Below are 12,468 nucleotides of genomic sequence, written 5' to 3'. Positions count from 1 at the left end.
TTTGTACATATTTATTACTCTATTTACTTATTTATTTTACTTGTACATATCTAATCTATTTATTTTATTTTGTTAGTATGTTTGGTTTTGTTCTCTGTCTCCCCCTTTTAGACTGTGAGCCCACTGTTGGGTAGGGACTGTCTCTATATGTTGCCAACTTGTACTTCCCAAGCGCTTAGTACAGTGCTCTGCACACAGTATGCGCTCAATAAATGCGACTGATTGATTGATGCCTCAACAGAAAGTTTCACCATCTCAAATCAGAGCCTCCCAGCTCTTGGGGAAATATTTTTTTACCTATAATTCTCTTCAGGGTACCTTTCACCTCTTGACTCCTCAGACTGTAGGCCAGGGGATTTAACATGGGAGTGAAGACTGTATAGGAGAGAGAAAGAAGCTTCTTGGTCTCTAGTGAGTAGGAGTATTTGACTCGGAAGTAGGTTGAACCTGCAGCCCCAAAGTACAGCGAAACCACAATGAGGTGGGATGAGCAGGAGAAGAAGTCTTTGCAGCGGCCCTCAGCGGAGGACATCTTCAGAATGGTGATGAGGATGTGGATACAAAATGCAATGATTACTCCGAAGGGGAGTATCAGGACGATCACAGACGCAGTTACACTGTATACCTCAATCGCAAAGACGTCTGTGAACATGAGCTCTAAGAGAGGGGGGCTATCACAGAAGAAGTGGTTAATTACATTAGGCTCACAGAAGGGCAGTGTAAACATCATTGTAGTCTGTACTGTTGCTACTGGAATCCCTGATAGCCAGGAAGCCAGGCTCAGCTGTAGACACAGTTTCCAGTTCATAATAGGAAAATAGTGGAGTGGATCACGGATGGCTGCATATCTGTCATAAGCCATCGCTGTCAGGATCAAACATGCTGAGGGCCCACAAAAGAAGGCAAAATACATCTGGGCTGCACAGCCACCAAAGGAAACACTTTGATTCTTGGGCAGGGAATTGGTGAGCATTTTGGGAATGATGACAGTGGTGTAGCCGATGTCCATAAGGGACGGACTCCTCGGGAAAAAGTACATGGGGGTTTGAAGGGCAAGGTCCACTGAGGACACCAACACTAAGAGGGAGTTTCCTATAAAGGCTGTTAGGTATATCACAAGGAAAATCATAAACAGGATGACCTGATATTCACGGATATTAGAGAAACCCAAAAGAATGAATTCAGTTACATGTGAATGATTTCTTTCCTTCATTTGCAATTCTTTTTTGGCGGGGTTGAGGAGTGGCAATGTAAGTACAGAAATATCTGGGCCCAAAATGTGTCATTTCAGTTGAGGAAAAAAATTCCTAGTGATGTTTTCAGAGTCCAGGTCTTCCCTACAAACATTTGTCAGCATGTTTTTGGATAGCTTGTTTGGTCAAGTATGAAGGAAGTGATCACAGTGTGAAATTTATGGTGTCTAGCTTCTTTATGGCTAGAAGCAATTTTAGGAAACTGGGGAAGTCGTGTCATTAGTCAATAATGCAAATTCTGCAAAGGAATCACAAAAAAGTATTTCATTGTTTCGTCACCTGATACTAATGTTTAGCATTAGTAAACCCACATTTTCCCCACCACATCTTATCATCTTCATATTACTGGACAATTATAATAATGATATTTGTTAAGCACTTACTATCGCAGCTTGTCGGCAGGGAACAAAATACCCCAATACATGATTCACACTTAGAAATCTCCTCAACTCCCCATTACACACACACACACACACACACACACACACACACACACACACACACACACACACACACACACACGCCTACCCCATACATAAAAACGTACTTATACATAAACACACTTAAGCACATACATATAGTCTGGGTGCTTATGTGCCTAAACATGACAGGGTTAAAATTTCCCCCAAAAAAACTTAATATAACAAAGCATGTGCTTCTTAGCAACATGGAGGATCTTCAAATTGGTTCCCTCCCCTGTTTCCCTGCCCATCTTCTTCCCCCAGGCTTCCTGTGATCACACTGTTACAAATTCACTCCCCGCCCCCGCCCCCCACCACTTATCCCTTTTCTCTCTCAAGGCTCATTCTTTAGGGAAGTAGTGCTATGATTTAAGTTTTGTGAAATGGGTTCCAAAAAGAAAAATTATTGGTTTTTCCCTTCTCAGAAACCTGGAAATCCTTCTCTACTCTTTCTTTCTTATTTATGAAAATGGCAAGAAGGATGCATACTATCAAGAGGATCACAGGCATGGAAGAGGAGGAATAGTTTGAGAAGCAGGGAACTAAGAAAACCATCTGAACTCCCTGAAGTCTTTCTTTTTCCCTAACAAAGGTTTATTGTTCTCTCTAATATTTTCTTTTTCTTATTAATGTAGGATTTAATTTTTGAATAGCTTTAATAAAATACAAGGGAAGAAGAAAACAAAATTCCAAATCCATCTCAAGACTCCATATCATGATAACTGTCTAGTGAGTGAGGACCATTTTTGTTTTCCAGGAGTAGTTGATCTGTTTATATATATTTGAAATATTAGACCAATTTCCACTACTCCAGTGGCCAATTGAGTGGCAATCTAACTAAACCAAAAGACCTGTGTAGTGTTATCTAACCCTCTAAAATGGAGGTATTATCCAAAGGTATTAGAATGTTTTCTGTTAACATGTGAAGAGGAGCAGCATGGCTCAGTGGAAAGAGTGTGGGCTTGGGAGTCAGAGGTCATAGGTTTTAATCACAGCTCCACCACTTGTCAGCTGTGTGACTTAGGGCAAGTCACTTAGTTTATCTGGTTCTCAGTGACCTCATCTGTAAAATGAGGATTAAGACTGTGAGTCCCACGCAGGACAACCTGATGACCTGTATCCCCCCAGTGCTTAGAATAGTGCTTGGCACAAAGTAAGCACTTAACAAATGCCATTATTATTATTATGTGGAATAGTTCATTTTATTGACCATAAAATAGATTTCAGAAGAATATTTCCACATATCTACCCGTTATTGCCATTTCTTTACTCCAGAAGCACCCCTTATCATCCAGTGACTATATCATTTTAATAACTTTATTCTTGGTTCCCTGTTGTCTCTCTGTACGTAGTCCAATGATGCATTAAACAGAACAGCAAGACACTTCTCTTCAATACATTGGATAGTGGCACTCCATTCCTTGAAACTCTGCAGGGACATTTATTGCCAATAATATCAAATGAAATCTTTTCTCAGCTCACTGACAGCTGTCTTCCTCCTAAGTCATTCTCTTTACTAACCCCAAGGAAACCTATTAATTGTTCCAACCCTCCCCCATTTATTTGTGCACAAAGCAACATTTCTTCCCAAACCAGACTTCTGCCACTTCTTAAAACCCTACACTTTACAATCCCTGCACAAGCTCTTCCCATAATACCCCTTCCCACAGTATCCACTCAACTACCTTCAGATGTGGTTGCATTCTTGCACATTTCTGTAAGTTGTATATGTTATTTTAAACACCTGGCTTATTTTATCTAGTGTTGGAAGATGTTCATGCTTTTCTACTGGACCCATCACCCTCACTAGGTCGAAAGCTCCAGGAAAGAAAGAACCACATTTTATCCTTTCCTTATAATTCCACATACAGTGCCTACAAAAGTGTATTGCTCAAAGATGGAATTCATCAAATAATAATAATAATAGTATTTGTTAAGTACTTACTATGTCCCAAGCACTTCTAAGTACCGGGGTAGATACAAGGTAATCGGTTTGTCCCTTGTGGGACTCACAGTCTTAATCCCTATTTTACAGATGAGGTAACTGAGGAATAGAGAAGTTAAGTGGCTTTCCCAAGGTCACACAGCAGACAAGTGGCAGAGACATGATTAGAACCCAAATCCTCTAACTTCCAAGCCCATGCCCTTTCCACTATGCAACACTGCTTCTGCTGCTAATACTGCTGCTATTCAATCAATAATATTTATTGAGTGCCTACTGAGGCTGAGAACTACTTAAACCTTGGGAGAGTACAATGTAACAGATTTGGGAAACATGTACCCTGCCCAAAAGGTGCCTGCAGCCTAACAGAGCTTACTAGTATTATCTCATCCATTCTCCCAACATCACTATGAGATTCTAAAGAGTTAAAGGAGTAGTATGTTCTTTTAATAAATGGGAAAGAGGAAAGGGGAAGTGAGACGTCCATGATTAGAAGTCAACTCTACCATTTACTAAATAAATGGGTGGCCTTTCTACACTATTTGAAAATACATGGTGAATGCTTTACTGAGAAACTTACCTGCCTCTTGAAGGAGGACTGCTCTTCCTTGGTTGATTTGAAAGACTCAGGTTCTGGATGATATGGCCTCTTTGAAATTTTGGGGTGACCCCTGAGAGGTGGTCCCCAGATCATTGCTTACAACAAAGGAAGCAATGAGATAGCTCATTATTCTTTTGTTTGTCTTTTTTATAGTTAAATATGGAAAGCTTCATTAGGATAAATCATGCCAATGAGATGTTTGGATTTTTTTTACGCTTAAAAGATGTTGTGAAATCATTGAATTTTTAATTGTACACTTTGGGAATTAAGTGTAAAATGTGTTAACCTGAACTTTTAGGTATTTTAATTTTTCAGAAGCCTTGCCTCCAGTCTGCTTATGGAAAAGGAAAACATCATCTAAATTGTTTCCTGAATTTAAGCCAGGTAGATAACTCTTGGAATTCTTAATTGTATGCATGTTAGACATATCATTTAGATTATAAAACTGAATTCTTGGTGGGATTTTTTTGATGTTATTATTTTCATCTCTGTCTTCAAATGTTTGCTGATTGGGTGAAATGAAAATGCTAGGAATTAGTGGGCATGGTAGAAGATTTATTTCTGAATAATAGATTTAATATTAGCTGTTCACTCAGTAGTGAACTGCTTAGTATTGAGCGCTTAGTACAGTGCTCTGCACACAGTAAGCGCTCAATAAATACGATTGATGGTTGATGATGATGATGAACGTTTCTTTAGTTAAGGACAGACTAATTTTCTGTAGATTGTAAACGCTTTGAAGGCAGGGATCATGTTTTCTAATTCTATTGAACTGTACTTTCCCAACTCTTTAGTACAGTGCCCTGTCCACAATACTTGATCAACAAAAACCACTGACTGATTTTAGTATTTTACAAGCAAAATAGATATAGAAATTAACAGTAATTATCAGATTACAATGGCTGCAGGAGTGAGCTCTGTAGGTCAACATTTATGATCACAAAGGTTTCAGTGTGCTCTCTTAATAAACAGAGTTCAACAGAGTTGAACTTAATAAACACTGTTCTCTTGTTATGCAGGGCCCAATGCAAGAGAAATTATAGCTCTCAAGAGGCAAAGGTTCAACAATACCCCACATCCAGCCCTGAAATCCCTGTTTATTGTTCACCTGAATCAAATAAAAGTCACCTTTCTAAGCTTGTGATAGTAATTGCTAGCTTATTCTGTTTTAGGGTCTCACAAATTCCTCCCATCCGATTGAATTCTGAGATGAAGACTTTGCATAGCTAAACATGCAATACTGCCATTGTTATTACATCAAGTCATTGTCCTTAAAATGTCAACCAAAATTGAACAGACTCTAACCTGGATGGTGCTTTTCCTATAAAACCTTTACGTTTCATCTAAGAAGTGAACATTAATCTGCCCTAGGTTGAATAGTGGCAAAGATAGGTCAAAATAATTGGCAAGGCAAAATTGAGGGGAGGCAGCTCTGCAATGGAGAATGGGGAGTTAACGGCTTCAGATATGTCAAGTTGAAACACTGGGTTAAAGTTGATGGGAATGTGCGTGTTGCAGTTCATGATAATTTGAAAACCTGCTACAGCAAATCCACCTTGAATAATTGAGCATTCACTAGACATTTTGTCTCCAGTTAAGATTATTTGGTAATAAATATGCTTTCTGAAGTTTTTTTCATGATATCTGTTAAGTACTACCTATGTGCCAAACACTGTACTAATTGCTGGGAAATATACAAAATAGTCATGTAGGACGTAGTCCAAGCTTGATTGCCTATCAGTGTCCCTTATTTTCCAATAATCCTGTTACATGGTCTCCAGCAGTCTGTTTTCAGTCTCCTGAACAACTAGTCTGTGGCTTGTTTCTTACATTCATGGTCTCTTTGAATCTTTGGTCTCTAGTCTTCCTTCGGTGCCCTCTTCCTTAGGCCTGACCAATCGTCAGTGTTAGGTTCTATGATACATAAGTTGCTTTCAGTTGTTTCACTTTTTTAGTAATTAGTTTTAATTAGAGTTGATGGTATATATCAATTATAATCTTTTCAACCAGTAATACCAGGCTTGTGGGCTACCTTGTAACTCACGGATTTTCTTAGTAAATCCTTAGTAACTCCTCCTCTGAGAAATCTCAAACCAGCACAGATCACCTCAGGATATAGACCTGCTCAAGGACACTGAGATCTCTCTGCCAAGAGGACACAAACCAGTGTGGGCCATCAACCATCGCCCGGGTCAGGGACCAGCTTGGAGACACTGAGATCTCTCTTCTGAGTGGCCACAAACTGGTGTGGACCATTGACCATCGCCCGATACAGAGACCTGCCCGAGGGCACTAATATCTCTCTGCCGAAAAGCCATAAACAGGCATGAATCCCCATCGAACATCACCTGGGACAGGGAACTGCCCTACCTCCAACTTTCAGAAACATTATGATCCCTTTCTCACATACCTTCTCTCTTTTTCCATCTGTCATACATTGATCCCTGGGGAATTCAATATCTGCATAGATGTTCCTGATGACCCTTCTACTGCCAGCTTTCTATCACCCTTCACTCCACTGACCTCCTGCTTCACCCCAGCTCAGCCACTCACCAACTTGGACACGCAGTTGATCTCATTATCTCTAGTCACTGCTCAATCTGTACACTCACCAACTGTGAAATCCCTCAATCTGACTATAACCTTCTCAACGTCCTTCTCTAATACACACCTCTTACCCACAGATCTTTTCCCCAACAGAGGCCTCCAATCTTTCGACTCTGTCCATTTTTCTCATGTCATCGTGCCCCACTTAGCCTGCATACCCAAACTGCCTTCACTTGATAAACATATTGATGCCCTCAACACCACCCTTTCTACTGAACTTTCTACTTTCTACTTTCTACTGCCTTGCTCCCCTATCCTTTCATCGATCTCATACCAATGATCCACAGCCCTGAATCACCCACAGTCCACTTCCTTCACTCCTATGCATAAGTCACAGAGCACAGAGTCGCAGAGCACTACTGGAGGAAATCTTGATATGAGACCGACCTTGTCCACCTCAAGTTCACCCTTGTGTGCTTTAACTCTGCCTGGCAAAACAATGTATCCTTCCTTAATGACATGCATGCCCGTTGCCCTCATCAGTTGTTCCAGATATTGACCTGTCTCCCCTATCCCTTGCCCTTAATGACCTGGCCACCTACTTTATTGAGAAAACTGTGAACTCTTCTAAATCTGTGAGCCCCTTGTGGGCAGGAATTGTCTCTATTTGTTGCTGAATTGTACTTCCCAAGCGTTTAGTTCAGTGCTCTGCACGCAGTAAACACTCAATAAATATGATTGATTGAATGAATGAATGAATGAAATCTCCCCTGCCTCTCATCAATCCCTTCCCCCTCCTGCCCCATCTTAAATTTTCACATCTTTCCCAGTGGTATTTCAAGATTGGACCTCCTGCTTTCTTTCAAAATCCACCCCCTCCACCTGCATATCTGCCCCCATCCCTTTGCACCTTTTCAAAGCACTTGCCCCCTCCTTTCTTCCCCCTCTGACTGCTATCTTCAACTGTTAATTCTCCAATGGCTTCTTCCCCACTGCTTTCCAACATGATTATTCATGTCTCCCCTATCCTAAAAAAACCCTCCCTTAACACCTCCAGTTATCTGCTCCCTCCGGTTATCACCCCATCTCCCTCCTACCATTCCTCTCCAAACTCCTTGAGTGAGTTTTATACATCCACTGTCTCGAATTCCTCTTCTCCAATTTTTTCTCTGACTCCCTCTAATCTGGCTTCCCTCCCCTTCACCACCTTTTCAAAGGTCACAAATAATTTTCTTCTGGCAAAATTCAACAGCCTCTATCCAATCCTAATCCTCCACTGCCTCTCAGCTACATTCAGTAGTGTTGATCATCCCCTTCTCTTCAGCTTCACTGACACTGTCCACCCCTCATTCTCCTTCTACCTCTCAGGTAGCTCATTCTCAGTCTGTTTTGTTAGTGGTTCCTCTGCCTCCCACCCCTTAATTATGTGGGTCCCTCAAGATTCATTTCTCAATCCCCTTCTATTCTCCATCTACACCCACTCCCTTGGAGAACTCATTCGTTCCCATGGTTTCAACTGTCACCTCTATGTGGGTGATTCCCAAATCTACATCCTTAGCCCTGATCTCTCTCCCTCTCTTCAGTCTCACATTTCCTCCTGCCTTCAAGACATCTCTACCTGGATGTCCTACCATCACCTCAAACTTAACGCATCCAAAAGAGAACTCTTTATCTTCCCACCCAAATCCTGTCTTACCCCTGACTTTCACATCACTGCAATAAAAATAATAATAGTAATGGTATTTGTTAAGCACTTGCTATGTGCCAAGCACTGTTCTAAACCCTGAGGTAGATACAAGGTAATCAGTTGCCCCATGTGGGGCTCACAGTCAATTCCCACTTTACAGATGACGTAACCAAGGCACCAAGAGGTTAATGGCTTCCCCAAGGTCACACAGCTTTAGGAGGCACCACCATCTTTCCACTCTCACAAGGATGTCACTTTGGTGTTATCCTTGACTTCTCTCTCTCATTCAATCCACATATTCAGCTAGTCACTTAATCCTGTCTGTTCAAACTTCACAACACTGCTAAAATCTGCCCTATCCTCTCCATCCAAACTGCTAACATGTTAAGCCATGTACTTCCATTTTCCACCTTGATTACTGCAGCAGCCTCCTTGTTGACCTCTATGTCTCCTGCCTTTCCCCGATCCAGTTCATTCTTCACTCACCTACCCGGATAATTTTTATACAAAAAAATACTCAGGCCATGTTTCCCCACTCCTCAGGAACCTCTGGTCATGCCCAACCCATCAAACAAAAACTCCTCACCATTGGCTTCAAATCAAGCAATGGCTTTGTTCTCTTCTACCGCACCTCACCACCCTTCTAATTAGAAAATTGAAAATCACCAACTCGACTTAGAGCCACATTTTAAAAAATAAGATTTGTTATGCTCTTTCTATGTGCCAAGCACTGTTCTAAGCTCTGGGATAGATACAAGGTAATCAGATTGTCCCGCATGGGGCTCACAGTCTTAATCCTCATTTTTTAGATGAGGTAACTGAGGCACAGAGAAGTTAAGTGACTTGCAGAAATGTTCTCTGAATGGTTCCAGCTGAAAAGAAGTCATTATTGAGGGGCAAAGTATTTTTTTCCTAATAGTATCAGCAACATTCAGCTTGAATTTATAAGACACAAAAAAGGCAAGGTGAATGCACATGTTCTATACCCTCAAACTGTTTTATCTGTTGTAGATATCATATGTCAGCAGTGCACAGGCATGAGAAAATCGTCAAGGCTGAAGCAATTTCAAAAGATGACAGAAAAATTATTGCTGGATTTCACCTGTCAGTTGAGAAGAAGAATTAATGTTTCATGTGGCCTCTGGTCCTTGCCCAACCTCTTCCTATTTTGGGGCTGCAAACTTCAGCAGGAAAAAAGTACAATGGCTTCTAGGACACGAGAGAAATCATGCAGATGCATGGAACTACTATTACTACTACTACAAATAATAAAAATAATAATAATAGCGAATTACTATGTGCCAAGTACCATACTAAATCCTTGGGAACATACAAGAAAAGCAGGTTGACTACAGTCCCTGTCCCTCCCAGGAGAACCGGAAGAGGACAGTGTCAGAGAAGCCGAGATAGTTTAACATTTCCAGGAGAAGGGGGTAGTTCATTCATTCATTCAATCGTATTTATTGAGTGCTTACTGTGTGCAGAGCACTGTACTAAGCGCTTGGGAAGTGCAAGTTGGCATCATATAGAGACGGTCCCTACCCAACAACGGGCTCACAGTCTAGAAGGGGGAGACAGACAACAAAACAAAACATATTAACAAAATAAAACAAATAGAATAAATATGTACAAATAACATTAATACATGAATAGAGCAACAAATACGTACAAACATATATACATATTTACAGGTGGTGTGGGGAGGGGAAGGAGGTAAGGCAGGGGGGATGGGGAGGGGGAGGAGGGGGAGAGGAAGGAGAGGGCTCAGTCTGGGAAGGCCTCCTAGAAGAGCTCTCAGTAGGGCTTTGAAAGGAGGAAGAGAGCTAGCTTGCCGGATGTGCGGAGGGAGGGCATTCCAGGCCAGGGGGATGACGTGGGCCGGGGGTCGATGGTGGGACAGGCGAGAACGAGGCACGGTGAGGAGATTAGTGGCAGAGGAGTGGAGGGTGCGGCCTGGGCTGTAGAAGGAGAGAAGGGAGGTGAGGTAGGAGGGGGCGAGGTGATGGCGAGCCTTGAAGCCGAGGGTGAGGAGTTTTTTCCTGATGCGTAGGTTGATTGGTAGCCACTGGAGATTTTTGAGAAGGGGAGTAATATGCCCAGAGCGTTTCTGCACAAAGACGATCCGGGTAGCGGCATGAAGTATGTATTGAAGTGAGGAGAGACAGGAGGATGGGAGATCGGAGAGGAGGCTGATGCAGTAATCCAGACGGGATAGGATGAGAGCTTGAACGAGCAGGGTAGCGGTTTGGATGGAGAGGAAAGTGCGGATCTTGGCAATGTTGCAGAGGTGTGACCGGCAGGTTTTGGTGAAGGAATGGATGTGAGGGGTGAACGAGAGAGCAGAGTCGAGGATGACACCAAGGTTGTGGTCTTGTGAGATGGGAAGGATGGTAGTGCCGTCAACAGTGATGGGAATGTCAGGGAGAGGGCAGGGTTTGGGCAGTCTTGGATATGTTGAGTTTCAGGTGGCGGACAGACATCCAGATGGAGATATCCTGAAGGCAGGAGGAGATGCGAGCCTGGAGGGAGGGAGGGAGAGAGAGCAGGGGCAGAGATGTAGATTTGGGTGTCATCAGCGTAGAGATGATAGTTGAAGCCGTGGGAGCGAATGAGGTCACCAAGGGAGTGAGTGTAGATCGAGAACAGAAGAGAACCAAGAACTGACCCTTGAGGAACCCCTACAGTAAGGGGATGGAAGGGGAAGGAGGAGCCCGCCAAAGAGACTGAAAATGAATGGCCGGAGAGATAAGAGGAGAACCAGGAGAGGACGGAGTCTGTGAAGCCAAGGTTGGATAGCATGTTGGGGAGAAGGGGGTGGTCCACAGTGTTGAAGGCAGCTGAGAGGTCGAGAAGGATTAGGATAGAGTATGAGCCGTTGGATTTGGCAAGCAGGAAGTCATTGGTGACCTTCGAGAGGGCAGTTTCCGTGGAATGTAGGGGATGGAAGCCAGATTGGAGGGGGTCGAGGAGAGTGTTGGCATTGAGGAATTCGAGGCAGTGCGTGTAGACGACTCGTTCAAGGAGTTTGGAAAATAATGTTAGGAGGGAGATAGGGCGATAGCTAGAAGGTGAGGTGGGGTCAAGAGAGGGGTTTTTTAGGATGGGAGAGACGTGGGCATGTTTGAAGGCAGAGGGGAAGGAACCAATGGAGAGTGAGCGGTTGAAGATGGAAGTTAAGGAGGGGAGAAGAGATGGAGAAAGAAATTTCATAAGATGAGAGGGAATAGGGTCAGAAGCACAGGTGGCCGGAGTAGCACTTGAGGGGGGGAGGAGATCTCCTCTGAAGATATGGCTGGGAAGGATGGGAGAGTAGCAGAGAGAGTTGAGAGCCGGGGGTGGGGGTTGGAGAAGGAGGGGGGGGAGTGACTTTGTGGAGCTCAGACCTGATGGATTCAATTTTATTAATGAAGTAGGAGGCCAGATCGTTGGCAGCACGGGAAGGAGGAGGGGGAGGAACCGGGGCCTGAGAAGGGAGTTGAATGTACGGCAGAGCTTACGGGGTTGATGGGCATGGCTGTTAATAAGGGAGGAGAAATACTTTTGTCTGGCAGAGGAGAGGGATGAATTAAGGCAGGAAAGGATAAACTTGAAGTGAACGAGGTTGGCATGGTGTTTAGACTTTCACCAGCAGCGTTCAGCAGCTCGAGCATAAGAGCGAAGGTGGTGGACTGTGGCAGTGATCCAGGGCTGTGGGTTAGTGGTACAAGAGCGGTGAAGGGAAAGGGGAGAAAGCAAGTCTAGCTGAGTAGAGAGGGTAGAGTTGAGAGCAGTAATCTGATCATCAAGATTGGGTAGAGAGGAAAGGGAGGCAAGGTGGGGTGTGAGGCACTCAGAAAGATTGATGGGGTCAAGAGAGCGGAGATCTCTGTGAGGGAGTAATATGGATTTACAGGGGAAAGGACAGTAGGAGGGAGATGAGGAATTGAATTCCTATTTTAAAGAGGAAAGTGAGGCACAGAGAGGTTCATTGGCTTCCC

At 43.2% G+C, this 12,468-nt stretch overlaps 1 protein-coding gene across 1 annotated transcript; it reads right to left on the bottom strand.

The window, feature by feature from the left end:
* Nucleotides 1-247: 247 nt before the first annotated feature.
* On the bottom strand, nt 248-6,093 carry LOC119921421 (olfactory receptor 10A7-like). The gene is made up of 4 exons (XM_038741657.1): nt 6,088-6,093; nt 4,544-4,762; nt 4,237-4,305; nt 248-1,141 (listed from the first exon to the last, which is right to left on the bottom strand). The coding sequence occupies exons 1-4, from the start codon at nt 6,091-6,093 to the stop codon at nt 248-250; spliced, it is 1,188 nt and encodes a 395-aa protein (XP_038597585.1).
* Between the last annotated feature and the right edge of the window lie 6,375 nt (nt 6,094-12,468).

Source organism: Tachyglossus aculeatus, assembly GCF_015852505.1.
Source record: "Tachyglossus aculeatus isolate mTacAcu1 chromosome 12 unlocalized genomic scaffold, mTacAcu1.pri SUPER_6_unloc_2, whole genome shotgun sequence".
NCBI classification, from domain to species: Eukaryota; Metazoa; Chordata; class Mammalia; order Monotremata; family Tachyglossidae; genus Tachyglossus; species Tachyglossus aculeatus.
The sequence above is the reverse complement of the archived record's forward strand: the minus strand, read 5'-3'. Positions and strand labels throughout refer to the sequence as shown.

Excerpts from the sequence above, each read along its gene's own strand:
- LOC119921421 (XM_038741657.1), bottom strand. Across the intron at positions 4,306-4,543 it reads TAAAATACCTAAAAGTTCAG|AGGCCATATCATCCAGAACC; the intron begins GTTAACACATTT and ends AAAATTTCAAAG. Across the intron at positions 1,142-4,236 it reads AGTCCTCCTTCAAGAGGCAG|GTCATCCTGTTTATGATTTT; the intron begins GTAAGTTTCTCA and ends CGTGAATATCAG.